This window comes from Paraphaeosphaeria sporulosa (assembly GCF_001642045.1).
Source record: "Paraphaeosphaeria sporulosa strain AP3s5-JAC2a unplaced genomic scaffold CC84scaffold_6, whole genome shotgun sequence".
NCBI lineage: Eukaryota > Fungi > Ascomycota > Dothideomycetes > Pleosporales > Didymosphaeriaceae > Paraphaeosphaeria > Paraphaeosphaeria sporulosa.
The window spans coordinates 2369074-2395628 of record NW_017253365.1 but is presented as its reverse complement, the minus strand read 5'-3'; the positions used below and the strand labels follow the sequence as shown (position 1 = coordinate 2395628).

General features: G+C 53.2%; 14 protein-coding genes across 14 annotated transcripts in view; 8 read left to right on the top strand and 6 right to left on the bottom strand.

Moving 5' to 3' along the window:
* Positions 1-853: 853 nt before the first annotated feature.
* Positions 854-1822, bottom strand: CC84DRAFT_1093878 (DUF453-domain-containing protein; the record flags this gene model as incomplete). The annotated part of the gene is made up of 1 exon (XM_018174542.1): positions 854-1822. A coding segment is annotated over one exon (969 nt), but the record flags the coding sequence as incomplete, so codon positions are not given.
* A 335-nt stretch (positions 1823-2157) lies between these two features.
* Positions 2158-3391, top strand: CC84DRAFT_1148449 (GrpE-domain-containing protein). Its single transcript, XM_018176638.1, has 2 exons — positions 2158-2576; positions 2631-3391. The coding sequence occupies exons 1-2, from the start codon at positions 2346-2348 to the stop codon at positions 3063-3065; spliced, it is 666 nt and encodes a 221-aa protein (XP_018035566.1). The 5' UTR covers positions 2158-2345; the 3' UTR covers positions 3066-3391.
* Positions 3392-3709: 318 nt separating this feature from the next.
* Positions 3710-4722, bottom strand: CC84DRAFT_1093290 (insert subdomain of RNA polymerase alpha subunit; the record flags this gene model as incomplete). Its single annotated transcript, XM_018174504.1, has 2 exons — positions 3710-4088; positions 4151-4722. Coding segments are annotated over 2 exons (951 nt in total), but the record flags the coding sequence as incomplete, so codon positions are not given.
* A 756-nt stretch (positions 4723-5478) lies between these two features.
* Positions 5479-6759, top strand: CC84DRAFT_832060 (uncharacterized protein). Its single transcript, XM_018187568.1, has one exon. It carries the CDS (start codon positions 5766-5768, stop codon positions 6468-6470), a length of 705 nt encoding a protein of 234 aa, XP_018035564.1. The 5' UTR covers positions 5479-5765; the 3' UTR covers positions 6471-6759.
* On the top strand, positions 6555-7720 carry CC84DRAFT_1247977 (calcineurin binding protein-like protein; the record flags this gene model as incomplete). The annotated part of the gene is made up of 2 exons (XM_018184245.1): positions 6555-6689; positions 6738-7720. The coding sequence occupies 2 exons, from the start codon at positions 6558-6560 to the stop codon at positions 7389-7391; spliced, it is 786 nt and encodes a 261-aa protein (XP_018035563.1). The 3' UTR covers positions 7392-7720.
* CC84DRAFT_832123 (40S ribosomal protein S6-B) lies at positions 7613-8982 on the top strand. Its single transcript, XM_018187569.1, has 3 exons — positions 7613-8426; positions 8513-8680; positions 8732-8982. Exons 1-3 carry the CDS (start codon positions 7971-7973, stop codon positions 8825-8827), a joined length of 720 nt encoding a protein of 239 aa, XP_018035562.1. The 5' UTR covers positions 7613-7970; the 3' UTR covers positions 8828-8982.
* On the bottom strand, positions 8686-12115 carry CC84DRAFT_832184 (WD40 repeat-like protein). Its single transcript, XM_018187570.1, has 3 exons — positions 10610-12115; positions 10502-10556; positions 8686-10454 (listed from the first exon to the last, which is right to left on the bottom strand). Exons 1-3 carry the CDS (start codon positions 11928-11930, stop codon positions 9140-9142), a joined length of 2691 nt encoding a protein of 896 aa, XP_018035561.1. The 5' UTR covers positions 11931-12115; the 3' UTR covers positions 8686-9139.
* CC84DRAFT_832034 (geranylgeranyl transferase-like protein type II alpha subunit) lies at positions 12109-13525 on the top strand. Its single transcript, XM_018187567.1, has 3 exons — positions 12109-12294; positions 12342-12452; positions 12553-13525. The coding sequence occupies exons 1-3, from the start codon at positions 12286-12288 to the stop codon at positions 13513-13515; spliced, it is 1083 nt and encodes a 360-aa protein (XP_018035560.1). The 5' UTR covers positions 12109-12285; the 3' UTR covers positions 13516-13525.
* A 9-nt stretch (positions 13526-13534) lies between these two features.
* On the bottom strand, positions 13535-13941 carry CC84DRAFT_1093173 (uncharacterized protein; the record flags this gene model as incomplete). The annotated part of the gene is made up of 2 exons (XM_018174502.1): positions 13535-13766; positions 13820-13941. The coding sequence occupies 2 exons, from the start codon at positions 13939-13941 to the stop codon at positions 13535-13537; spliced, it is 354 nt and encodes a 117-aa protein (XP_018035559.1).
* A 243-nt stretch (positions 13942-14184) lies between these two features.
* On the top strand, positions 14185-20847 carry CC84DRAFT_1092940 (uncharacterized protein; the record flags this gene model as incomplete). The annotated part of the gene is made up of 3 exons (XM_018174492.1): positions 14185-14400; positions 14482-14799; positions 14875-20847. The coding sequence occupies 3 exons, from the start codon at positions 14185-14187 to the stop codon at positions 20845-20847; spliced, it is 6507 nt and encodes a 2168-aa protein (XP_018035558.1).
* Positions 20848-21633: 786 nt separating this feature from the next.
* CC84DRAFT_1206659 (uncharacterized protein) lies at positions 21634-22564 on the bottom strand (the record flags this gene model as incomplete). Its single annotated transcript, XM_018182041.1, has 4 exons — positions 22208-22564; positions 22013-22065; positions 21829-21934; positions 21634-21762 (listed from the first exon to the last, which is right to left on the bottom strand). Exons 1-4 carry the CDS (start codon positions 22463-22465, stop codon positions 21634-21636), a joined length of 546 nt encoding a protein of 181 aa, XP_018035557.1. The 5' UTR covers positions 22466-22564.
* A 137-nt stretch (positions 22565-22701) lies between these two features.
* On the top strand, positions 22702-23368 carry CC84DRAFT_1165512 (uncharacterized protein). Its single transcript, XM_018178730.1, has one exon. It carries the CDS (start codon positions 23022-23024, stop codon positions 23283-23285), a length of 264 nt encoding a protein of 87 aa, XP_018035556.1. The 5' UTR covers positions 22702-23021; the 3' UTR covers positions 23286-23368.
* A 631-nt stretch (positions 23369-23999) lies between these two features.
* On the bottom strand, positions 24000-25381 carry CC84DRAFT_1197077 (uncharacterized protein; the record flags this gene model as incomplete). Its single annotated transcript, XM_018181501.1, has 3 exons — positions 25012-25381; positions 24527-24753; positions 24000-24430 (listed from the first exon to the last, which is right to left on the bottom strand). The coding sequence occupies exons 1-3, from the start codon at positions 25026-25028 to the stop codon at positions 24000-24002; spliced, it is 675 nt and encodes a 224-aa protein (XP_018035555.1). The 5' UTR covers positions 25029-25381.
* A 717-nt stretch (positions 25382-26098) lies between these two features.
* Positions 26099-26555, top strand: part of CC84DRAFT_831923 (uncharacterized protein) — a 1144-nt gene continuing 687 nt past the window's right edge. Inside the window, exons 1-2 of the mRNA XM_018187566.1 lie at positions 26099-26260; positions 26323-26465. Coding sequence (XP_018035554.1) covers positions 26197-26260; positions 26323-26465 — 207 coding nt within the window. The 5' untranslated portion in view covers positions 26099-26196. The remainder of the gene's footprint in view (positions 26261-26322; positions 26466-26555) is intronic.

The following is a 26555-nucleotide window of genomic DNA, read 5'->3' as shown; positions in this document are numbered from 1 at the left end:
CAGCTGTGGCTCTCGCCGATCCCGATCCCGCAGAAGCAGGAGGGTTAGCCGGCGCTTTCAGTGGTAGCCTGCGATTATCGTGTCGAGTAGGCTTTTTCCGCACCACACCTTCGCCTTGGTCACGTTGCGCTCTACCTGCCACATCTTTCACATCCTCTTTCGCTTCGACCTTCCCGTTCTCTTCACCCCTCAATAGCTTCTCCCTCCGCTCCCCCCGTACTACAAATCTACCCCCCTTATCCACAGCATTCAACTCGCTGTCCCTCCACCGATCCCAGCCTGGCTTCCTCTGCTCCCACTTCTCCTGCTTCTTCGCCGCCTCCCGCGGCCCCTTCCGTCGGTCCCACGCTGCGAATTTCTTCGCCCAGAGGTGCCACTCTGCGCCTTTGCTGCGGTCGGGGACCACGGTGCGCGGGGGGCGGGGCATGGGTTTGAGCGCTGTGGTCAGGGTGTCGACGTGCGTGGCGATGGCTGAGAGGCAGTGGGAAACAGATTGCGGGACAGGGGAGGAAGACTTGGAGGGGTATTGTTTGGTGAAGTGGGTAAGGGAGTGCCGGAGTGACCAGAGCTCGCGGAGGAGGTGAGCTGTTTCGCGGTTGCGGGAAGGGGTGGGGAGGGCGAGGTCTGCTTTTGGTTGTGGGGGAGCTTTGGGAGGTTGCGGGCGGTCTTCTGGGTCCTTAGTGAGCGCCGTCGCAAAGTCGGAATTGGTGTTGTGGCCTTCCTGGTAGAAGCGGTTGATCATTTCTGACGGTGAACTAAGCTGGCGAACTTCTTTGATGAAGGTCAGGCCCCGAGAATGGAGCGCGGTGTTGGTCTCTGAAGCCGAGTCTGCTTTTGCGTCCGTCGGTGGCTCGGTCCAGAATGCATTGCCCTGGAAGAGCCGCTGTGCAGTCGAGGAAACCTTTGCCACCCATACCGATGGCTTCGTACCCGCTTCGTAGTCGAGTTTGACCTGGATTCTTCCGCTTGGATGGGCAATGGTGAGAGTGCCAGGCATGACTTCTTCTGGCGCAAGCAGCTGCTCCACAACAGTGCGTGGCATCCGAGCCGCCACCGCTGTCGTGAGAGCTCCTGTCAGCGGAATAGCGGGATGTGGTTCGGTGTCAGAGATGAATCGAACTACAAGGTCCATTTGCGAGGAAACCAAAGGGGACCCCGACACGGTGCTATGCCGGCAGCTCTGTGATACGATAGCAATTTTCGGGATGGTGCGCAGAGCCGTCTTCTTCGTGTCTGCAATGCCCATCTCTACCGCAGCAGCCCTGCGGATGTTCTCCAAGAGTTCCATGGCGTCCTTGTTCTGCGTGAGCTCGTGCGGCAGAATGGTGCCCGGAACTCCAACGGCGTCGGCGCGGATGAAAACGACGGGTACGGCGCCGTCAACGCAGGTGACCTCGTATCCTTCAACCATATCAACGGCTCTTCCAGTAGGAAACCTCTTGCCGGTGGTACTGCAGGTTGGATCGCGGAAAGACAGACTGATCTTGGCTCCCTTTCCGTTCACGCCATCGACCTTGTGGCTGCCCGTCACCGCAGCTTGGCCTCCCACAACAGAGAAGGTCGACTCAACTAGCATCATTGTATTGGTATTCCGTATGGTGATTGTGATTTCTCCATCTTTGATCGCGTACAAATCGGGCGGGAGCAGGCGTGCATTGTATGCATATGGACCCACGGCGCTGAGCAGGTTCCCGGAGTTTGCCTCTACGTCTAGATCGCCGTACTTTGCGTCGACGCTCACATATGTATAGTCTACATGCGGGCTCGTCGCGTCGTCTTCCTTGGTCTGGTGGTACGGCTCAACCAGGCAAATATTGCCCATGCTCGCCGTCCCTGGGACAATGCGGCCAGAGCCCATACGCCTCGACCGCCCATACGCTTCTCCGAGCCCCACGCTCTTCAGCACCTGGCGAAACAAGGGCTTCCATTTCGCGTAGCTAGCAGGCAGGTCCTGCGGCTGTAGGATAACGGCGTGCGACGTGCCGCCACGGTAGTAGGCGGCACGGAGGGCAGTCTGTTCGGGCGCTGCTGTCACCCGCGGCGAAGGGTCATGGTTGGGGATGCGCCAGGTCTTTCTGAGGCGCAATTGGCGAGGGAGCGTCGGTCTCATAACGCGGCAGCCATGGACGAGTCTGATGTTCTCCAGCAGACAGACTGCATGGCGGAGCGCAAGCCGAGGAACGGAACGGTGGACCCTGTCGTCGGCCCGCACGGTGCAGCCATCATCTCAGAACTTTTCCTGAGCTCGCCGTGACGCACCGACAACACTCCCATCGCTCCATCACTCCAGCTATTCATCGCGTTTTCCACCTTCCTCCCCTCTCCACATTCACATCCACATCAAGATGCTCCAACGGACACTTCTCCGCGCCTCAAGACAGGCCGCCCGCCCTGTCCAGCGCATACAACCCGCCTTTGCCCCCATCACACGAGCAACGCCCGCGGTACGGTGGTACTCTGATGCCGCGCCCCCCGAGGGAAAGAAGGACGGCGAAGCTGCCGAGGCGCCGAAGGACGCTGCCGCGCAGTTGAAGGAGCAGCTCGAGAAGAAGGACAAGGAGGTCATCGAGCTCAAGGTGCGCTGCGCCCTCCCAACCACCATCCCCTTCACACACTAACGATGGAAACAGGACAAATACCTCCGCTCCGTCGCCGACTACCGCAACCTCCAAGAGCGCACCAAGCGCGAGATCCAAGCTGCCAAAGACTTCGCGCTGCAGCGCTTCGCCCGCGACCTCGTCGAGTCCGTCGACAACCTCGACCGCGCGCTGACCACCGTCGAGCCGGCCAAACTCACCTCCGAGAACCCCGACCTCGTCACGCTCCACGACGGCCTCAAGATGACCGACTCCATCCTCATCTCCACGCTGAAGAAGCATGGGTTGGAGCGCTTCGACCCCAGCGTCGAGAGCGAGAAGTTCAACCCGAATGTGCACGAGGCGGTGTTCCAGACGCCCATGCCGGATAAGGAGGACGGCGTGTGCTTTCACACGCAGCAGAAGGGCTTTTTGCTCAACGGGCGCGTGTTGAGGGCCGCCAAGGTCGGCGTCGTCAAGAACTCATAGGCACCTCACCTGACCGCCTTCCTTCATTGTTATGGCAGGTGGCACCCGAGTTTTGTATGTGACATATAATTGTACGACTATCAGGATAGGATCGGGACGGGGTTCTGTGGTTGGGCCGCACGGCGTTGCGCTGCGTTGCGTTGTTTACGCCTCATTCTCGTTCGACATGTGTAAATATCCCCCCCTCTCACTCTCCCCCGCAAAAGCATCAAAGGACGGCGAACCAAGGAAAACTCGCCACATGTAGGAACATTGTAATATTTACGACCAGGGGAATGGCATGGAGAAACAATCATATAGATGGTATCAATTGCTAATGCTCGATTATGCCTCCCTCGATCTCCTGTGGGCCTTTGAAACTGGAGCGACTAGATCCCCGAAGTGTGAGACTGAGGGTCCTGCACCGGACTGACATTTCCTCAGCGCTGGGTTTTGAAATCCGTGAACGCCGTCCCATGCTGTGTTTTGTAAAGTTCACTCATTTTGAGCACCCAGGCGTTCAGCAAGCTCTTCAAGCAGATGATGCCTATCCTGTCCCAATCCCTCGGACCGGAGCTGCCTTTAAGGGTGCTGCATCTTGCTGGCGATTCATCGTCTCCAGAGCCACCATTCGAATTCGTGATGAAATACGCTCCGGTTCATGTCTACCAGCCAGATGCGCCGCCATACGGTGTCGCGCCATAAGGCGTTGTGCCACCAGGATACGCGTTGCCGCCACCATATCCAGGCGTCGTATAGCCGTTGTCATTGCCGTACCCATCATTTCCAAAGCCACCTTCCATGGTCGGGCTCTGCGCTCCCTCGAGACCCGCATTCGCCTCGTCGACGCCGGTCAGCTCCTTGATCACTGATGCCAGCTTCTGCTGCAGCACCTTGATGCCGTTATTGACAATGGAGTCGGGCGACAGGCCGCCAACGGTTTCTACGTCGAAGAAAAAGCGCTCCGGGACGGCGTCGTAGTTGAAGGGCTCGTCTGTCTTCTCGGGGCCGCCGTCGAGATCGACGCGCGTTTCGTCTACAGGCCTATTCACACCAGATCAATAAACTGAGAGCAAGGCTCCTGTATGTGGAGATCAACATACCACTCCTTCTTCGGATCGTCGTCCTCATACCACAAGTCCAGATGGTGCAGCTTATTCGCGGGGTCGTATTCGAACCCTATCGCCGCGCTGGGCGCCCACTTCGCATGCTCCTTTGCAATACCCTTCTTCGCAATGCACCGCATGTCGATCGCCTGCCCCTTCCGCAGCTTCACAATGCAGCTTCCATTCCCCTCCGCATCCGTGATGACAGGCTGCCCGAGCCTGTCGCTCGGCGGCATACTCTCGATGACCAGATCTCTTGCATACACCTTCATAACGTCGTTGCCCGTGCACTTTGCCTTGAGCCGTAGCGTAACAGAGCAGTTGTCGCAGCGCGAGTCCTCGCAGTCGCAGTCGCGGAAGTCAACCAGCTTGTCCACGTCCTCTGCGATCAGCGGGATGAGGCCGAGCCGGTGCGCGATGAACTCATCGGCGAGGACGGAGGTGTTGTCGAGGACTTCGACAGTGTCGATGGCGAGCGTGGGCACCTCGGCGAGCATCACGCGCCGGAGCGAGTTGGCCGTCTCGAGGTTCCAGTCTCGCACGATGAAGTATGCGCGCTTGTCATTTGCCTGGTGTGCGTCAGCGCCGTATCTTTCTTCCACATGGGCCTGACAAAGAGACTGGACGCACTTCTAGCATACGGCATGTAGGCTCCTTTGGGCCAAAGTCGTCGATGTCCATGCTGAAGCGGGCGAATACTGCCAATACGGAAGACTCGGCGGGCGCTTTCGGCGGGCGCAGCAGGCAGAATATGGATGCGACGGTGGCTTTTGCGGTACAGAGGCGGAGTGTGTGGGGTGAGGATGCGCTGAGGGCACAAGGTAGGCTCTTGCCTGAGATTCTTTGATGTTCAGGTGCACGGGCGCACGTGGAGAGGCGGCGAGATCGCGTCTGGATTAGACTCAGTTCGGACGAGTGCTGTGCCACAGCAAGCGCCACACTTCTGCACCTCGGCAGGTCTTCACCTTTGCTTTGAGTTTGTGTGAAAGGGGGAGGCTATGTGAGTGCGTCACTTGATCTCGTACGGTAAATGTAAACAGGATACAAGGGTATAGTCAGAGCCGCATTGGGCATACGATAAGCGGCGAGGTCATTGGCAAGTACAGGACGAATCGGCGCAGTAATGCTCAACGTGGCTCAGGTAGGGGGAGCATCAGGCAAGCCAAGGTGGTGAACCGAACATAGGAGTATCTTTCAGCAACGAATGCTTGTTAGAAGACTGTTCCGACGCACCAGCTTCTGCTTAGCGCTTGTCATAGCACTCTATTCAGTATCAACGTAGTACTGTCCACGGTCATAGTGTATTTTGCAGGCTAATGCTCTGCATGGTCAAACATGATAATGCACAAGAGTGAACACGGTCGAACGAGGACCCAAGATCGCGCTGTACATGCTACAAAGCTAGATCTGCGACATTCTCAATGGCATGAAACCACAGTAAAGGACAATGGGCATGTGCGCAGTAGTACATGATCGGTAGAGGCTGATACCGAAACAAGAACTGTGCAGTGCAAGTCGAGGCAGACTGAACGTCCTTTTCAAGTCGACAATGTGAAGAGTCACTCGCGAGGAAACTGGTCTCTCATCATTTATGAGTGAGTAGCAGTGCGATGTGATGTGGTATGCAGATGCCCATTGCCATTTCTTGATTTGCGCGCAACTACTCGTACTCTGCTCCACAGACCTGAGTGATGAGAATCCCATACACCGCCCTATAGCATGCGATTACCAAAAAAAAAAAAGGCGCCTGGGTGGTCTACTGCCCCGCTCAACAAAGCAATCACACCTAATGCAGCGGAATGCAAGCTCCAGGAGAGAGCAGTGGAAAGCGATGATTCGGCCTTGCATCACTCAAACTTGTTCTTGCAAGCCGCTGGCGCTGTCTTGTCGAGTCTTGGTGCTTGGTGGTCTAAGCAGGCGGACCGCACCGGGACCGAAGACGCTCAGAGTAGCGATCCCAGTGTTAATCACTCAGGGTATCCGCTTTGAGGCTGAGGATGGCGAAGCGGTCATGACTGCTTGCGGCATCAGTCAGACAGGCTCGCCTCGTGGCCGCAGCGAAATCAGCAGGTCGTCAACTATTCATTGGCGACAGCCGCGTGGTCCGCCGAGCCCCGGTACGCCGTGTGCTGTGACAGTTTCTGTTGGAAATCAGTTGGGGCAGTGCAAGGGCCGAGAATGTGGAAGACACAGTCGGCGGGGCAAACCCGTGGAACGACGTCGACAGCCTTGGCGAGTGCTCCGCCTCTCTACTGGCTCGACGCTTGCGGCAAGAGCGACGGCTGCAACATATACATACTTAAGACATACCACGACCTGACTTCTTTCCTGCAAAGTCTTCAGAAAACCAGCAATAGTCCTACACTGCTATAAAGGCATATTGTAGTGCTGCGACATTTCCACAGATATGACTACCACCATACCATCACCGCAGCGGTCGCGCGCTTCGTCACGATCCAAATCGCCACTGTCGCTCGACCTTTCAGATCTGCCACCGCTGGTGCAGCCGTCTCCGCCTTCCAACACGCTCATAATTACAGTAAGTACACTGGCTCTGCACTCAATACATAACCTAACCACCACCCAGAACCTTGTTGAGCCTGAGATCTTCCACCCTTCGAACCTCGTCCAAATACGTGAAACCATAAACACCTACGCACCGATACACACCTGGGCACCGCTCAAGTCACTCAAGCGCGTCGTTGTCTCCTTCTTCGATGTCGACTCCGCAATTACAATTCGCCAGAAGGTGGACGGCGAGCAGATCATGGGGTGCCGGGTTCGGGTGTACTTTGGCGTGAACACACCACTGAACCCCAGCGACCAACACTTGCCGCTTCCGAAGTCCGATAAACTCTTCTTCATATCGCCACCACCGTCCCCTCCCATGGGCTGGGAGATGCGCAACGAGGATGCTCCGAATCAGATAGTACATGCGGAAGACCTGGCGGAGGCGCTGGCGAAGTTGCATGCAGACCACCGGGAGCTTCCTTCACCGATCGACGACGAACTGAGCCCTCGTGTTAAGAGGCGAAGGACCGGAAGCTCGGCGATCATCTACCACCCCGAAGACCACGGCGACAGCCCCCACCTTCCCGCGATCGCTGTCGAGGATACGACCGCGAGCCCGACTATTATGACACCAGATGAGATGGAGGGCATAGAAGGCCCGATCGCCGTGCAGAAGGCCCAAGGGAATTTCGTCTCAACGTCGAGACCTCCCGTAGAGCTGATGCACTGATTTCTTTGCCTCTTTTTAATTTTTGTATTATATCCAAAAATGCAGTAGCGAATGGGCACGGCTGGCGTTGATATGGTGTTTCATTCAGGCGACTACCCCAAGTTTGGGCCATTCCAAATATCATGTAGGCAGGTTCTTATGGGAACGGGTCTGGACTATTACAGCGAAATACGTTACATTGGGCATGGTCTTCAATATGAGACTAACGGAACTTAAATTGTTGAAAACATCTCATACCACAATCTTTGCGTGCTGGTAACTGATTCCTAAGTTTTTCCAAACTTCGCAACTGCCATAGTCACGGTAGTATTGTGCTACCTACGGAGCAACTGTCAGGTTCTGCGGACTTTGCGTACTGTCACTCTTCGAGTTGCACAACATCTAGTGCATGGTGAATTATCCGGGGCCCGAGCGAGAGCTAGCGTATCACGTGTAAGGACACTACGGCAGAAAGTATTCCCTAGCGCGCACAAGCGAGGCTTGGCCACGGATCGTTTGGCAAAAGTTCCAACACCACAACGAGCCTCTCGACAATCTACTAACGTTGCAGCACCCGGCCTTTGCGATACCGCCGTCAAGATGAAGCTCAACATCTCGTACCCCAACAATGGCACCCAGAAGCTGATCGAGATTGAAGACGAGCGCAAGCTGCGCGTCTTCATGGACCGCCGTATGGGCCACGAGGTCCCCGGCGACAGCGTCGGCGACGAGTTCAAGGGCTACATCTTCCGCATCACCGGCGGCAACGACAAGCAGGGCTTCCCCATGAAGCAGGGTGTCATGCACCCTACCCGTGTGCGCCTGCTCCTCGCCGACGGCCACAGCTGCTACCGCCCCCGCCGCACCGGCGAGCGCAAGAGGAAGAGTGTCCGCGGCTGCATCGTCGGCATGGACCTCTCCGTCCTCGCCCTTAGCATCGTCAAGAAGGGCGATGCCGACATCCCCGGCGTCACCGACACCGTCCACCCCAAGCGCCTCGGCCCCAAGCGTGCCACCAAGCTCCGCCGTTTCTTCGGTCTCAGCAAGGATGATGATGTGAGTCCGCTCATAGCTTCATCGCCAGCTCCCTACCTATTCGTGGGGGGCTGAGTCTGAGGAATGAATGTTGACAACCCGTGTAGGTCCGTAAGTTCGTCATCCGCCGCGAGGTCCAGCCCAAGAAGGAGGGCGCGAAGCCCTACACCAAGGCCCCCAAGATCCAGCGCCTGGTCACCCCCCAGCGCCTCCAGCACAAGCGCCACCGCGTCGCACTCAAGCGCCGCCGCGCAGAGGCATCCAAGGATGCTGCCGTAAGTTGAGCTCGCCATCTCAATTTCACCCAAACCTAACACATTGTTTAGAACGAGTACGCCCAGATCCTCCACAAGCGCATCACCGAGGCCAAGTCCGCCCACGACGAGGCCAAGAAGAGGAGGGCTTCTTCCATGAGGCATTAGATTATGTCTACGAGTACATGAGTTCTGGGATGATCCTTTGGCGTCGGCTCAAAAACGTGGTGTGGGTTCATCTGAATGGAAGCTTCGGATTTCTAGGCATGGGCATTAACATACCCGGTACTGCATTTTGTAGCAGTCGGTTTTCAATGAAGCAATAGTATCATCCTGGCGTGCCTATATCTCAAAATCCAGTACAACCATTTGTACGGCAATTAACATGACTTATTGTACCTTCAGTCTACTGTAAGCCCAGCGTTCACCAGATGATCGTCAACATGAAACCACAGATACCCATTCTCAACTTTTTACCCGCTATCGAATAGTCGGCCCACCCTCCCTCTCAATCCCATGCAACGCCTCCAGAATATCGCTTCCACCCAGTAGCCCCGCCGCACTCCCCACCCCCTTCTTCCCCCCAGCCCAAATCTCATGGAACCTAATCGCCGCATCACTCGCCGCCACAACGATGCAACCCTCCTCGACACCCCTGCGCCACCACACCCCATCTTCTCCAGGCGATCTCGCATCCGCCCCCGCATTAGGGCACCCAGGATACGGAATTGCATACAGCGCGCGATTCTCATCAAACCACGGCACTGCAACGACCTGCTCGCAGCTCGGCCACGCAAACACAGCGATGCGAAATGGGTGCTCTGGCTGCGCGAAGCCAAACGTAGCCGCGATCTCGCGCCTTGTCTGGCTCCAAATGAGGCTCGTGACCTGGGCCGCACAGTCGATGGTCGCGAGGCAGGCACCGGTCATGGTATGGTAGAAGTGGATGCACCTGTCATTCGAGCCGCCTCCAATGGCGAGCAGACCGCGCTGCCAGGGGCAGAAAGCGATTGCTTTGACAGCGGCATTGAGCTCCCAATTGTGTCTTGCTTGGGTGCCTGAAATTTGCAGGACTGTGCTGCGGCCAGGGGCTACAGTGTATATGCTCTCTCCGTCGGGACCGCGGCGCACGTTGACCGTATCAGGGGCGTTATTGTCGGGTACTGGGCTGCTGAGTGCTTCCTTCGTCTCGAAAAGGTAGCATGCGTTGTCGTTTCCGCCGCTTGCGAAGAGCTCGCCGTCGGGGGACCATGCGATACCGCAAATCTGTTGAGAGTGGACGGTCATGCGAGCCAGTAGTGTCATTGCTCCATTCCAGCCGAAGATGGCACTCTCTGTTTCGGTCGGCCATTCAATGCTGTAAAAGTATATATGCCCTGATTCGTCTCCAACAAGCAGTTCCTCGGTATGCACTGTCATATTGTTGTCGCGGAGCGATGGTCTCTTGACGGTGGTTGGCCTAAACGCAATGCAGGATATAGGCTTGGGCTGCGTGGCGTCAAAGCGAGGTTCTGCATCGAATGGGCTCCACAACGCAATGCGACCATCTGCTCGTGCCACAGCCAAGATAGCTTGCCCCCCAGCGTTCGATGAGAAAGAAAGAGACGTAACATGTTGGACATCGACCATACCAGTGGTCGATAGGATATTGAGAGACTCTGGTGTATCGACTCCCTTTCGCTCTGACCAAAGATGTACAAAGTTACCCAAGCCTACTGCAAGACATCTTGCGTTATGTGAGTATGCAAGAAGCGAACAGTAGTAGTCATCTCGCAGCTGAGGTGCATCGAGAACCGTGTGTTATGTCAGTAACTAGCATTCGTATGTGAAATCGCTACTTATCTGAAGGGTAAGACTGGTACAGCTTTCTTCGCGACACTGCGTGAACGTTTCACTGCTTGAAATGGACGTCAGTATGTCTAAGTCCTGCGAGGGGTTCCTTGGACCAACACAGTGAGTTACTATCCTTAATCCACACATTGTCTCGCCAAACGTGGACTGTGGGTTCAGCAGATGGAGGCGTCTTTTGTGAGCCCACTCTATTTGGGCTGCTAGAGGACGTTGAATGATCAAGGACGCGGGTCACCTGGTCTATATCAAGAGCCAACGCAACTCGCCGTTCATACGCTTCGAGCTCAGCATGTGGATCTGAGCGGCTAAGAAAGGTCGACGTGTAGAGCGGAGCATTCGTCCCGCTTCCCAATAGCCCGCCGTTGCCATTGGAAACTCCCAGTACAGTATTACTAGCAGCAGAAGAGCCGCCCACGTTCCAGACGGCGCCTACACTGATCTGGCGGGTTCCCATCGGAGCAGTTCCATGGCGAAGGCTAGGATTTATGCGCTGTCGACTAAGACTCGATCGACCGGTGAGCATCGCATGCGTCTCCCGCAAGCCTCGAAGTTCTTCGTTCATCCTCGCCGACCGTCGAAGGCGCCGGCTGAACGGATCAGGTGCGGAGGAGCCGCCAGGTAAGTTTCTCTCTTCAGCTATCAACCGTTCTTCTGGTTTGTTCAAATCGAAGCTTTGTTTTGTACTATTTGGTGGACGGCGTGGAGGTATAAAGCGATCTGGTGCATGGCTTGGGTGTCGTGGCGTTTTCAACGACCCACCACGTGCTACCCACTGACTGGGACGTAAAGGAGAACTAGCAGAACGAATCAGGAGCCGAGCGAATACCGATGGAGAAGGTGCAGGGATATCGAAGAGCAGTTCTAATGGTTGCGCGGGTCCTGGGCTCGAATCGGGTGACTTAGGGCGACGGGGTACAGGAGATGTCGTTTCTTCCTCTGCACTCAAATAGCAAGAAATTGTCGAGGTATGATCATCACTTGGAGGGACGGAGAGGGTGTCCGGTTGGGGCTCGCAGGATTGACCGGGATGACCTTCACCACCGGAGAAACGAGCGTTGCGCAGCGTTAAAGGAGCGATGTGAGAAGTGTCCGATTCAACAACATGGAGGAAAGGCATTTTGGAGGGTGAGTCTTTGTATGGCAGTAGCGTGACATCATCGGAACTGAAGACTGGAGCGTCTGCAAGCCGGAGCGCGTTCAAGCGTTTGCAAACTTTCGGCTTTGTCGGTGACTCTGGAGGGCTCTCGAAACTGCCATCTGAGCCACACCTGCGAGAGGCGAGTTCATTCCATGATTTATGAGGCGATGTAGGCGTTTGGGGAGACAGCCAACCTTCGGTACTGATGGTCTTCGTGGGAGACAAGGGCGGCGTAGCATACATTGAGTCGCAAGACTGTACGTCGTCTTCGGAGTCATTCATGCTGGGGATATAGGACGGATCGAGCGGGTCAGTGGCTTGCTGAGTTGCGTATCTCAATCGAGATGAGCGAAAGTCAGCGGCACAGGTGAGAAACAGCGGCGGCCGGGGGGGTAGCCTGGGAGCGCGATATGCTGCTGCGTGGTTATTGCTGCTGGGTTAGCATACCAATATGGTGATGTTTCATAGGACGTCCGCAGGGTTTGGCGGTCCTCACAATCATGACGAAGAGCACGTTGCTCTCGGCAGGTTGGAGGGTGAATGGGGAAAGAGCCTCGGGCGGTAGAACTTATCTCCGGCGGCGCGCGAAGAAGGCGCGAAGCTCACGACGTCCTTGTTACCAATCGCATACTTCAACATGGCAACCGTAAGTTATGAAGACCCCAGATCACTACAGATTACTGATCGTTGAAGCACGGAATAACGCGCGCGGCGGGTACGGCGATGCGCACAGAAGAAGCCCGGCAACAACAGCTTCGAGACATCGATGCGTACAAGGAGCTCGTGGACCTCGTCAACACAAAGGTGAGTGAGCTGTTCGTCGCTGGGCCTGGCGGTTAGGATTTTGACCCCGCGCTCTATAAACTTGAAAGCAACGACAGCTTCTAACGTACGAGTATCGTAGATAACTGAAAGACAATACACACTTGAGGTCCTGGGTCTGGCCACGAAGCTTTTGAAGCAGAATCCAGAGTACTACACAATTTGGAACCATCGTCGCCGTGTTCTGAATGCTCTATTTTCTGGCGAAACCGCAGACGAATCTTCTAAACACGCCGTGAACGACTTACTTCAGAACGACCTCCAACTCACATTCGCACTATTGCGCCAATACCCCAAGTGTTATTGGATATGGAACCACAGAAACTGGCTGCTGGAGACCGCTGAATTACAGCAAGGGGCTGACGTGGGCCGTCAATTATGGTCCGGGGAGCTATTGCTGGTGAACAAGATGTTGGGTGCGGATAGTCGGAACTTCCATGCCTGGAGCTACCGACGGTCCGTAACAGCCCAGATTGAGCGCTTGACACCTCGTGCCGAAGGACAAATGACACGATCTATGACTGAATCCGAATTTGATTACACGAGCAACATGGTCAAGTCGAACCTATCCAATTTCTCGGCCTGGCACCACCGCAGCAAAATCATACCCCGCCTGTTGAATGAGCGAGATGCTGATACCGAGGCTCGACGTGCTCTTCTAGACTCCGAGCTAGCACTGATATGTGAAGCTATCAACACTGATCCCTTCGACCAATCCATCTGGTTTTACCACCAATATCTGATGACTACCCTGTCCCCGGACTGCCCTTCGCAAGACCGAATTGTTCTAGACCTCAACAACAGCGATCGTCAACGATATTACGAGAATGAGATGCAATATATGCGCGAGATATTGGAGGACGAGGAGGATTGCAAATGGATCTACGAGGGTCTGCTGTTCCTCGCAGGCGCGTATCTGGAGTTCGATAACGGGACGAAGATCTTCACGACAGCGGACATGCGCTCGTGGTTGGAACAGCTGAGGAGACTCGATCCGTTGAGAAGGGGGCGGTGGGAAGATCTGGGTCGAAGTCTAAACCTTTGAGATTAATACACAAGTGAAGCTAAGGCTGTGGCTTTGAACCATCGCTACTCGTCCTGGCTGGCGATTTTTCCTTCGCGACACTTCGTTCCGATGACCAAGCCCAGAACCCCAACATGGACGACAGCTTTGACTGGTTCGCGGGCTCGGTTTGTGCCGGGAGCTGTTCTGGTTGTGGAGCTGGGATCGTGCTCGACGCCATCGGGGATGGCCCGTCGGTTGGTAGAGCAGATGCACCTGCAGAGGCAAGGTCGCTATTTACGTCAATAAAAAATCTCAGCATTCTCGCGTCGCGTTTGATTCGTACCGATTATATTCCTGCTGCAGACGTCGTCTTTGCTGTTCTTTGAATTCCTCCCCGAAGGTCGATACGCCGATAGCAACACCTGCGAAGGTGGCTAGAGCAATTGGAAGGATACGTCCCGCCATGACGTTGAAACGGTAGCGAATGCACGAGATAGAGTCGCCGTGTGTGGCCGGGTGAAAGTGAGAGTAAACGACGGCGGCGAGACCAAGAATTACGTAGTACCGCAGATCGCGAAGCACGCGCTATTTAAGTGGCACGTGATGGACCCTGCCAGACGCGTCTTGGACGCGTCGTGCAACCACCATCCGCACTTCATATCCGCCCCACCACCAACTGCGCCCCGTTCGCGATGCCGACGAGCCCCAATGTCCAAATGGCGCGTCAAAGGATTCGTCCAAGACTCGGATGAAGAAGAGGAGGATATCGAGTTCTCGAACGCAAACTCCGCTAGAAGCAGTCAGCACGCACATAATGTGGGTGACACCGCGAAGCACTATCGCAGCGAGAATCGATCAAATACAGCCAGCAAGGACGCACTTGTAAGGGAAACTTCTGTTCGGACGATAGCGCCTCCCGACGAGGTGCATGACGATGAACTCTCTACCTACCATGCACCGATTGCGGTGGCATGGGTAGCGGAGGCCACTTCTGCAAGCCAGCAGCCCGTGGCGTCTCCAAAAGCTTCTGCTAAGGATCTGGATGCCAGAGAGCGGTCTGAGAGCCCTGATCCTCTTCTAGGCTCGCCCACCCCAAAAGCGAAGCGGGTCGGCAACCATTCATATTCATCGCAAATTCTTGGGGTACCCAGTATTTCGCAGGGGACGCAAGAGTCAGCTTTCGGTAACACTGGCAATGGGAGAGCGAAGAATGCGTATCTGCTTGACTTTTCCGACGACAGCGATCTTTCTGACCCTCCTTCCGACCTCGATGAACTGCACCCGGAAGAGTTCAGGCGTGATGCTGAAACCCGCCCGGAACAAGTCAATCTGACTAACGTAGAACACCTCGATCTAACAAACCTCCCCCCTGAAGATGACGGACCGCATGCGCAAAAGACCATTTTTGCGTCACCAACACATAGGACGACGGTGCAAGTCGTGATTCCACCCTTTACAAACCGGGAACGACAACCGCAAGTATTCGGCCGATATGTCGACCGATCTTTTCGACAGCGGAAACCGATTCAGCTGCATCCATATCTTCTGGAGGGGGAAAAATATCGTCGAGATCTGCAGGGGAGAGGGGTGAAGCCGGTGATCAGAGTGCTGTCACCAAAGCGGAAGCCCCATCACAGTGATCAGGAATCGCAGGAACAGGAGTTCGATCCGAAAAAAGATTTACCGCCCAACAGTTCTCCAGAAATCCCTGTGTCTACCCTGATTGTTCGACGACGTACAGAAGGCGATCAAGGCGGCTCAGGTCAAAGAATTTTAGATCGGCCACGATACACGAAGCCAACTTCCACTATCCACAGCAGCGCAAAGAGAAGGAAACCGGGTCGGTCACCACGTCCATCTTCAGCGTCCCGGCAACTATCCACTATCCAAAACAACACATCTACTGCTGACGTGTGGGCTGTGCCTCAATCGCCTCCTTACTCCAGCAGCCCTCCGATTGATCGATCTGTGCGAAATCAGGTCAGAAGAACGATGGTCACCCCTATCCCAAATCTACCTACGCCTTCGAACTCGTCCAGCGTGCTTGCAGCAGGGGACATGAATTCTGATGATGAGCCAGTTCGTAGCGTGCATCGTTTAGGTCAAGGAGCGAATCAGCCTATTCCTATTCTTAGCGACAGCTCGTCTTCGGATACTGAAGCTTCAGAGAACGAAACCCAGGGCAGCGACCATGAAATACAGAAGGTGGGAAAGAGAATAAGAGGCGTCCTTCCTGCGTCATGGCTCCGCCTCGATCTTCAGGCTCAGGAAAAGCGTGACAAGCAGAGGAGAGACCGATTGCATACCCTCCAATCCCCGGGGCAAGCGGAACCTCAGCGTGGTGTTGCTCAGAAAGTCGTCCGGCGCCAGGCAATGCCTTCAGGAGTAGCTGGCCCGATTTCAACTAACAATCGCGTCATAGAACTCTCAGACGAGTCTGACGGTGACGCCGACGCGCCCGCCCCTCAGATCTCGAACGCTCAAGACTCGACCCGCGCAGCATTTGAGACAGCTGCTATGCTTGATCGCCGATACGCCGACGAGAATTTAGACACCATGGAGAACGATCGCTTGCATCTTTTTACACTCGGTGGTGGCAAGAAACGAAAGAAGCAGTCCATGTTGACAGATATGTTCGAGGCATCGAAGAGAAGAAAGGTCAAAGAAAGAGGGGGCAAGCATAGTAAAGCAACTTTCGGGTCGTATGCAACTTCCAAAGCGCGGAAACGTACGCCGCCGCCTGCTCTTAGTATTTTAGATGTCGAGCAGTCGCCTTCAAAAGAGCAAAGGCTACCACAATTCCTGCGCATTGCAAGGCGACAGGCTCACCGAAGACCAGATCATGCCCGCCAGTCTCCAACCAACAAATACATCAGGCTGCATACTGCACAGGATACACAAGACGCGAATGCTACTCTTAGGGAGTGGAGACGTGGTGCTATCAGGCCAAGAGCTAATATTGCGCAATCCAGCCGTAGACCAACGGCCCGCAGACCTTTCGTTGATCTAGATCATAATCAACGGTTGCTGCTTGGTGACGCTGACATAGCTCTTCAGGACTCGGAGTCCGCGAGGCAACCCTCTTCCCCAACCGGGCCGACGCAGCTGCGCGAGAAACAACGACTTAGCATAAGACATACGAATCAGCCAAAAGCACCTACGCCAACACGAAAGAAGCTATCGCAGCATAGCAGGCCACGCCCTCTTCCATTCAGAGACGCTCAACTGGAGGGGTTAGAAACAGATCAAGGGTCCAGCGCCCGTAGGGCTGCTTTTCAAAGAGGCCTAAAACGCGTCGATCGGCTGTTCGATCTTCATCAACCACTTATCAACCCTCGAAATCCTCAATTAGCTCGTTTTCTTGCCGATGACGATGTCATTCTTCCACCGCTGCCATCCGTAGAGAGTGCAGAGAATACAGCCCCGTCCTCACCGATACCGGAACCGCCCATTATCAGGAAACGCCTCGTCCGAAAGCCTCGAGCGCAGCGTGTCGACGTTGAAATCAGAGAATACCGACAACCAAGTGAGCCAGTGGTAGACGACTACCTTAGGGGTGTGCCAGACCCGCCTATCCTTGACCCTGACCCAGGGCAAGCAGATCAACCTTCGCTACAGGGTCTAGGCCCACATGGCACTCGATATCCCACCACCTTCGACGTTTCGCCTTTACCGGACGGTACGTATTTCCACGTCACTACATTCGTCGGTTCCGGCGTCCTGCGTCGAGCATTGGCCTTGAATCAGAGCAACGCAAGAAACCTGGATGAACCAGCGGGTTATTGTAACGTCGATTGTCTCCGAACGTCTGTCAGATGTGGCCCATGGGAAGACAGCATAGCCGCACGCATCGCAGATTCTACGAACGACATATGGAATAGCATTACCCGCCGAAATGAGGATGACGACTCCCTCTGGTCTGATCGAAGCTGCTTCGAGAACGCATCTAACGTCACCCGGTCGCTCATTGTTTACTTTTCTTCACATCTCAGCTTCCACGACCCTATCGACCGAAACCCTTTCATCATAAAAATGGGACAATGGGCTACTTCTATGTACGAAAGGATCATGTCGCACGGTGACGAAGGTCGAAAGTCGGACTCGTTAGCGAAGGCCAGGTCTTTAGGACTTTTGCTGGTTCTGACGTTTCAGATCTACAAGATTGCACACCATTCCGTTGTGGAACAATCGTCCAAGTCTGATTTACTGGTGCTAATCACCAGTATTGGCAAAAGTCTCGTAGGAGACATCCTTGATCATATATCAGATCTCAGCGACTTTTTGGAAAACAACCAGCGATACAACGTCCGAGAGAGCGGTATACGGGATTCCGATGCAGTAGTTGAAGGGCTTGTTATCTGCCTACACACGCTCTCACAGGCTGGCTTACCGGGAATTACATTCTGGGATCTCGTTGGGCAGTCACTGTCACCGGCAGCCAAGAGGGCAACCCAATTGATGGAATTCGAGTCGATCTGGGGCACTATATTCACTCTGCTTCCGTTCATTGAATTTAATGACCTTGGCATTCCTTCACGAGGCCGTCGAACATCGTTTAGAGAAGACAACTGGACGACTGTCAGAGCACTGCTACAACGAACTTTCGCGTTGTATCCTGCCACATCGAAGGTGAACAATTCTTCTTTAGACGACTACATCCGAGCAGTCATGACAAGGTGCCACGAACTTGTACATTTCTGGCATTGGAATCGTTGCGATCCGGCTCTGTACACCATGTTTGATTTCTTCGTAGCGAAGAACGGTTTGAAGCATCTGAAGAGAGAACAGGGTAACGGCTTGGCCAGCTTCCTCGAACAGATCAACGACGGATCTTTTAGCCGCATTGAACCGAACACGAGGTCTTTCCATATCTTCCTCAAGTGTTTGTATATTGGCATTCGGGGTATGCAAGATTGCTATCCAGAGAAGAAGCTTCGTAGTGTTGTGTTACGCCTTATCCCAAACCATGGACGAAGCTATCCTAAGGACCAACCTTTGGAAGTGGAGAGTTTGGAGGCTTTGCAGAACCACCACGATATTCTATGCACGCTATACCGGGCTTCCCCGTTGCCATGTCGTCCCAACTTGGAGTTGATCAAGAATCTTGTGCACCACGAAAATTCACATCGAGAGGCATGTCGGATAGGCATACGTTCATGGGCGAACCTAGCCAAGTTCCAACTATCATCTGATGAGCCATACAATTCCCTGCAACCCTTTGCACAATGGCACCAAGATATCAAGACGCAAACGTTGAAGCAATATCTGCTAGCTAAAACAGAAGCTGAGGAGTATCTCAAGTCCGACGTACTAAACAAGTCAGAAGCCACCTCGTTGATGGTTAGACGAACCATGGAGAAAAACCAGGATCAAGTGATCGCATCACTGCGAGACTGTATCGCTGGCTTGCTCAAGGCTCTTGCTGTTCGCCAAACTCAGGTCCTGCTCAAAGAATTCCTCGTGGATGCTGGACTGGTTCAGTTACTCGAACTTCCGCACCTTCAGGATCGACGTCTGGTAGTCGTAATTCGAGACGCACTGGGTGTGCTGCGGGCGTTTGCAAGTCTACCGCGTCAAATCACTACAGAAACCGTAATTCCTGAACCAGAGGAAGAAAGTCAGGATTACGGTGATTCCTTCGACCTGGCCGACTTTATGGAAGTTGATCATGAACTGCAACAACCTTACGACTTTCTGCAGAGCCCGCTGTGGCATCTGCTTTCCAATGCTTTCGGCGCCGAAGCGTCACCAGATGATAGCCTTCTCATGGACTGCATTGATACCTGGTGTCTCATCGCTCGTTGTCAAGTATCCCTAGGCGCTCGCTCGTGGACCTACTATTTGGATTCTTTCAGCCAAGTATCGTGGCAACAACTGCGGCGCACAGAACAAACGCAAAAATTTCGCCCATACTTTTTGGCTTCGGTCTTGGGTTATGATTCGACGTCTTATTCTCAACATCGCCTTGACTTTCTGAATGCATTGCTTGTATCGCTCGTTGACCGGGAGTCGCTGTTGAGGTTTCAACATCGCTTGCTGTCCGCCATTATAACTACAATTCCTGATGAACCGCTTCTCAAGGACTTACCATTTTATGATGAAAAAGGCAACGGATCGCTAGACATACACGCCGACACTGTCAGGGCACGGCGACTAGCGTTGATCTCCGTGATCCTGGCCAACATGCGAGGCGACTTTCTCAATGCCATCCATGAGGGTGCAGCACGTCTTGGGGAGGTGAAACGTGGTTACGCCGCACTTCTGAAAGATCTTATGAATGCCATGAAATCCAACTACCAGCAGCTCGGCTCCGGAACCACCGTAACTGGCACATACGTCGAGTTCGTCCAAAGAGTCGTTCAGTTTCTTCAACAATATACGACCGATATCCATCCGGTTCTCGACTTCTTCACCAACTCAATTGCATTCCCGCTTCCAGCAGCCGATCCGACATATGTGGTAGGTCGTTTGTGTGGGTACGCGCCTAAACTTTCTCAAGCGGGCATTCCGAAACAGCTGTCCGTCTTCGTGCAGACGATAGCACAGCAAGCTGCTACTGGAGGCCACCAGTCGTATCTAGTCCACCAATTACAAACCGTCCTTTGTAGGGACGAAGCTCCTCCAAAGGATCGGGATGCTTTACGCGATGCGCTTCTACAGGGTATATTTCCAGCGTACGTCGAAGCGGCCTTCACTTCTGCTGTCGGCTTCGTGATTGCCCAGCCAATCCTGCAATCTCTGCCCCCAATTATTGAAGCTATGCGCTTCAGCATCAGGATTTACGACGATGCAAATGTTCAAGCCATTTGCGACTGCCTCCTGGCAATCTCTCACGCGTTCTTCCGAGGCATTGCGAAAATCAAAGATGGCGATGTATTGTTACGATCGCCGTACATCCTCCAAGCACCTTCTCTCATGTTCGAGATTGCCACCCCGATAGCTCTCCTGCTGGACTACATTTGCGGCAGATGTTCAGAGTCGGCGATGAAGCCTAGGATCGTCCAATACTTTCAAAGCCTCGCCCTCTTTATTGGTGAGATGTTGCACGAAGTGACACCACAAAGCATTCCATCGTACTCTGGCGATGTAAGCCAGCCGAAGACGAAAATCACAGGCCTCCTGCCCTTCTCTGTGGACGGACTACAATCAGGAATCAAGGCGAACTGGAGTGCCAGTGGGGACTATATATACTTCGGGCAAGGTCACGCAAAGCGGGAAGTGTTGATTGACTGGAGTACAGTGGACGAAGCGAAAACGAACCTCATTGTGACAATGGAAGAGTTTCTCGCCACCGCTTCGTTGCTGAATGACGAAGCACGAGATGACGAACATTTGGAGATGGATGCGTCGATAGGCGAGCTCGATGTGTAGTCTCGCATTTTCTTGTTTTTGCATTGTCCCACATTAGCGGCATTGATGGCGTTGTCGGATTTCAAGTACGTATGATAGATAACGAATTCAAACGCTCTATAAAGAGCGTGCTATGACGGACGGCCCATCATGTGACCAGCTTCTACAAAGCAGCAGCTAGGCATAGAATGCCAATAGCTCCCGATAGCCCAAGCACCTCCATGACAACTACCCACGTCTGCTGAGGCTGCGCCGATGCCTTCAACGAGCTCGCTTGGACATCGCCTACATTGCCTCCGTTGGGAGGAGCGCCATCGGTTCCGAAAGCTCATGGTGTTGCTGTAACTACAATCAGAGTATCGACAATCTTTTTTATCTGTCTCGATAGCCCCCTTATGTGTCAGTGGAGTGCCGAACTCATACTCACAGTTCGGAACCCCAGGCGCCTGTTGCGTTCCCGTATCATAATTACCGCCCGTCTTAATCGCATTATGATTACGCTCAATAGACGAGATTATCGGCGACGGCACTTTCTGATACCACGTCAAGCCAAGCCAAGGTGTGTTGCTCAGTACAATTCTATGCGTGTGATCAGGAGGAGGAAGTATATGGTTTTGCGCGAATCGACGAGAATCGCATTGTTACAGGGACAAGTTGATTACTAGAGAACCCTCGTCTCATCAAACCTTCACCTGTACCTCCTCTAAATAATAATTCGATCCTCTCCGCCATTAGCTTCCTCGTATAGTTCAAGTAGAGTTCTATAGGGTACCTTCTCCATTTGACCAGCGCGTGGGGATAAATACCTTACACCATGACACTGACCACCCAATAGCCCACACGCCGCCCTCTGGAGTCTTCTTCCACCCAGAAAGGCTCACGCAGCAATATCGGCATCCACTCCACAGCGATCAGCCTTACGAAGGACATCTGCATCTGCAGAACAAAGCACTCGATGTTTACGAGAAGGTATTTGGTAAGGTTTATGATCGTACCACATACAGAATTTAAGCGCCATACACCGTACTCGCGCCTTCGCTGCGCGTCCCACCGGAAATATGGCCCAAGACGCGCGCAGATTTCTAGGACTACTGGAGTCGCACTGTGTCTGAGCCGAAGGTTACAGAAGATGCACTCGCAGTCAAGAGGAACCTGCTGTACAACAGAAACATGTCCTATCACATACAGCGTCGCCGCAGCCCACAACTCCAAACCCGAGTCATCATCTGAGTAGCCAACCTTGACGACAGCGTAAGCCTCGTGCACCATGGTGATGATAGCTTGCTTTTCCTCGGGCGTTCCGAAAGCCATGCAGCACAACGGTGAGGGTCGTACGCAGGCGGTCTTCAACGCGGGAGGCGAAGTTGGAGTGACGCTCTACCCTTGCGCCAATGCCCGGCATAGCCATCTGTAGGAGCACGGCAGTGCCGCCGACGCCGATAAGGATGGCTCCTTGGACGACCGTGCGCATCTCGGTGGGTGCAAATTCCGGGGAGAGGAAGGAATTATTGAAGTTGAGGGTGTCGAGACCGTGCGTGGGTGGGTTTCTTGGTTCCAATTGGCCGTCTTGCGTTTGTAGAGATGATGGATGATGGGCTTGAAGCTTTCTGGTAGCTGGACTCGATGGTGAGTGGCACATCTGAGACACGTATTCCGGTGACCTGAAAGTTTTCTTGCAATCTTCTTGCCAATATTATAAAACTCATCCATAACTCATCCATAATCTATCAGAGGACACTTCTTTTTTCGATTTTTTCGACACTACTATTTCTCTATGATCACTGCACCAACATGAGTTGATTCAAGAACGTTCAATGCAAGCCTTGACATTACATAATCACGTCAAATCCGGTGCTTAAATCACTTTCGCATCGTCAGTATTCTTGAGCATGACTAATATCGCTCAAGCGACCAAGCCTCCCAGCTCAATGCCCAATACATGGAGAGTCGTACCATGTAGGGAAAAGATGCTCGCCAGACCCTGTGTGACCAGCGCCTCCTTACCATCACCTGCCATGTCTTCGGTATTCGGCTCTATCCCGAAAGCATGTGCTGGCTGCCAAGCTCCCTCTGGTGCAACCTTCAATTCAGACTCAAGAACTTATGTTATTATATTTCTGGGCTTCTTTGAACGTCGTTGCCCCTGATGCCGACACTGTCCACCCTTACTGCTCCATTTCCACTTATTTCACACCATGGACGCCCTCGGCATCACCACCTCCCCATCACCCTATAACCTCTTCGGCATCCCTGATCTATCGGAGACGATACTCGTACTTAGCACGTTCCCAATCCAACCGAAAAAGATCTTCATCGCATCCGAGGTGGCAGCACACAACACGTCTGAGTCGCTGTACTTGAGCATTCACGCTAAAGTGTACGACTTAACGGACTTCCAACACAGCCATCCTGGTGGGCGGCAGAGTGCTTTTTCCCCTTCCCAGATAAGCAGTATATAGAGATGACGGATCACCGTAAGTAATCCTTATTATTAATCCATGATACAGTTTACTGCATCCAGTTTCCTCGTGGAAGATTACTTATAACGTTTTGGCAATAGACCCTTACTGTAGTAATTGATTAACGTATCAACCCAACGCGACTATACAACGCCGTAGCCCTCATTACCCAACACACCCCCCCTTTCGAGGCTAGCCCAGCTCACGCCAAGCGAGTCCCGTTATAGAGCACCCCTACTATTAATTGTTAGAACCCTGGGTATCCTGTACCTCACTTCTCCGGTCACGGGATATCCGTCGAGACAGGGCGTAGCCCGGGACGATTAGGTCCAAGCTAACAGTAGCTAGCTATAAAGGCTAGGAAGCTGTCGGATCTAGTCCGACAGCGATTCGTCTCTCCTATAATCTACTTCGGTTGCCTGTCTCGTACCTATCTACATTGCTCGCCTGTGAATCCTGACATTCCTTTATAAACTAATTTATGAATGTCTTCAATTAACAATCATAATTTGTATGACTCCTATTAAAACTTTCTTTTTTTTTCCCACTCTTTTCACAGTCCAGTTAGCTTGCACATGACATTCAATCGTCTATAAAGTTTTCGCTTCAAGAGGGCGGACAAATCCCGTCTGGAAATACTAGCAATCCTATCAAGATACACTCTATTACCCAGCGTATGTGAAACATCACCATCCGTTCTATCTTTCGTGTACCCTACATGATAAGGCCCTCTCCGTTACCCAGCTCCAGCAACTGCGGCAACGCCGGGATTACCTTCGCATCCTCTGGCCTCTCAATCTTCGCATCCACCACCAAATCCTCCCTAATCCCCACCCTATCCTGCCATTCCAGAACAGCGCTGTGATCCACACACTTCCTATTTATCCCAAAGTCCGGAAACGGATTCTCCTGCGTCTCCATCCAGTTGAAATGCAACAAATTCAGGCTAGGCTGGCACGTCAGAGCATCAAGGAGGATGCCGATGCAGTGCGAACGATGCGCAACGGCCAGAGCCGGCATGTTGGACTCGTCGCCCCATTTGGGGTAGAAGTAGTGGCTGTAGTGGCTGTATTTTCGGACGGTATTGAGGCAGTGGAGGAGGTGTTGGGAGTCGAGTTCTGCGAAGTATTTGGTGGAGCCGTAGCCTGGGGAGGTTAGTTTGTGTAGAAATGCGAAAACAGATGGAAGATGCTTATTAGGCATTGTATAGCCTTGACGGATTCAAAGGTGGAACTACGTACCCCACTCGAGTGGAACTTGGACCGCGAACTCGGGATCTTTCCCCATCTTCCTTATCTCATCGGCCTCGACAACCAACGCTCTGATCTTGGAGATCTCCTCCCATGCAGCATCAACCTCCTTGGATGGTTCTGCTTTGTAGACACTCCAGGGGTCGTTGAAGAGACTGCCGTTTATTTTCTTGTTGATGAATGTAAAGTTCAACTTGTCTAGCAGCGGAGTGTAGGAGCTGACTTGTCGCAGCACGGCATTTACGCTTACTTGTTCCACGATGAGGTTCTCCGAGTCGCTTGACAGCCGCGAAGTTATTGATGGGATATTTGAAGAGAGGAAGACTACGTTTACTGCCAGTAATACGGTGTTGAGAAATAGTATGAGCACACCCCAGCGCGGCCTACGAGATTTATGGTACTTGAAGTCAATGTTCTGGCCAGTACAGTCAGTTACGGGCTTCTTGAGGCCTGTAAACCAGATACTTCAAGCATACCTCAGGGTAATCCTCATCTTGCAGGAGATGGAGCTCGTCAGGCTCTGCTTTTGAAGTCACAAACATCCTGCAACATAAGGGGGTCGAAAGAGAATGAGCAGAGACGCGACAAGCCAGCCAAATTTAACGATCATACCAGACACTGTAAAAAGTAATGACCATGGGTGGCAAGCAGTCGCATGAGAACAGACAACCCAACGGAGCGCAATCCGCATTGGGTCGTTTGACTTCAGCTGCACAGTATCTTTCCTTCTATGAAGTTGTAATTTGTCTAACGTGCTATATTAGTGGTGCATATGACAGCATGGTGTAATACGACGTAACTGTTTGGGGAAATGGCGGCCGAGATCACCCTATGTAGCACTAGCTGAGCAACTATATCCTTTCTTGAACTAGATCTTTTACACGATACATCTAACCCGATTTGAGCTAAATAATGACCATGGGTGGTAAGCAGTCACATGAGAACAGGCACCCCAACGGAGCGCAATCCGCATTGGGCCGTTTGACTTCAGCTGCACAGTATCTTACCTTCTAAGAAGTTGTAGTTTGTCCAACGTGCTATATTAGTGGTGCATATAACAGCGTGTTGATGTAATACGACGTAACCGTTTGGGGAAATGGCGGCTGAGATCACCCCATGTAGCACTAGCTGAGTGACCATATCCCTTTCTTGAACTAAATCTTTGACACGATGAATCTAACACAATTTGAGCTAAAACATGATATCTATGCTCTTGAAACAACAGATTAACATGGATTCTCTCAACAGACCGCGCATTCCGATAGCCATATACCAAATCTGTGACGAGGCCGAGTGGGAGTTGGTACACCACCTACGGATACGTCCCTTGCACCAACATCTGGAGTGGCGGTCAACTTCAAAGCTGCGTAGATTAACATACCTATCTATGCGAATAGAGAGCGGGGTATCCAATAACGCAGGACATTCTCAGCAGACTTCCAGCTGTCTCGTGCATCTTGGCTAGCAACACCGACCACCACACTGTTGCTCAACGGCGCAGTGAACATGCCCTCATTCCCATAGATAATTGAATAAATAGGCACCTCAAGGTCTCTACTTTCTCCTACATCATCAGGACCTCTCCTCGACCAGCCTCCTCCCTTTCGCCAACGCTTCAACCGTCTCTAATAGGACCCACTCCGTCTACCTCAAACCTCAAAATGCATCCAACAGTCCTTCTCTCGCTCCTCAGCGCCGCCGTTCTCGCTGCGCCCATTGACCCACGTATGTCCAACAACCTCTTACATCAAACCACGTTTCATTCCTCCAGATCCTAACTTCCTCAGGCATCGAATCTCGTGCCCCCTGTCCCTCAGGAGCGAAGCGCGCCCAGGCCTACTGCCTTTTCGACAACAACATTCCTAGAGAGTCTGAGGCCAAGCGCGCCGAAGCCGTGGAGGCGTACCACGACATCTTCCTGGTCACCGAAGCCGAAGCAGCCGAAGCAGCCAACAAGCGCGCCGAGGCCGTAGAGGCGTACCATGATGTCTTCCTGGTTACCGAGGCCGAAGCGGCAGAG

Excerpts from the sequence above, each read along its gene's own strand:
- CC84DRAFT_1148449 (XM_018176638.1), top strand. The coding sequence starts at position 2,346 with ATGCTCCAACGGACACTTCTCCGCGCCTCAAGACAGGCCGCCCGCCCT. Across the intron at positions 2,577-2,630 it reads AGGAGGTCATCGAGCTCAAG|GACAAATACCTCCGCTCCGT; the intron begins GTGCGCTGCGCC and ends CGATGGAAACAG.
- CC84DRAFT_832060 (XM_018187568.1), top strand. The coding sequence starts at position 5,766 with ATGTGGTATGCAGATGCCCATTGCCATTTCTTGATTTGCGCGCAACTA.
- CC84DRAFT_832123 (XM_018187569.1), top strand. The coding sequence starts at position 7,971 with ATGAAGCTCAACATCTCGTACCCCAACAATGGCACCCAGAAGCTGATC. Across the intron at positions 8,427-8,512 it reads GTCTCAGCAAGGATGATGAT|GTCCGTAAGTTCGTCATCCG; the intron begins GTGAGTCCGCTC and ends CAACCCGTGTAG. Across the intron at positions 8,681-8,731 it reads AGGCATCCAAGGATGCTGCC|AACGAGTACGCCCAGATCCT; the intron begins GTAAGTTGAGCT and ends CACATTGTTTAG.
- CC84DRAFT_832184 (XM_018187570.1), bottom strand. The coding sequence starts at position 11,930 with ATGAATGACTCCGAAGACGACGTACAGTCTTGCGACTCAATGTATGCT. Across the intron at positions 10,557-10,609 it reads TAAGGATAGTAACTCACTGT|CAGTGAAACGTTCACGCAGT; the intron begins GTTGGTCCAAGG and ends GTCCATTTCAAG. Across the intron at positions 10,455-10,501 it reads GTACCAGTCTTACCCTTCAG|GGTTCTCGATGCACCTCAGC; the intron begins ATAAGTAGCGAT and ends GACATAACACAC.
- CC84DRAFT_832034 (XM_018187567.1), top strand. Across the intron at positions 12,453-12,552 it reads TGGACCTCGTCAACACAAAG|ATAACTGAAAGACAATACAC; the intron begins GTGAGTGAGCTG and ends CGAGTATCGTAG.
- CC84DRAFT_1165512 (XM_018178730.1), top strand. The coding sequence starts at position 23,022 with ATGGACGCCCTCGGCATCACCACCTCCCCATCACCCTATAACCTCTTC.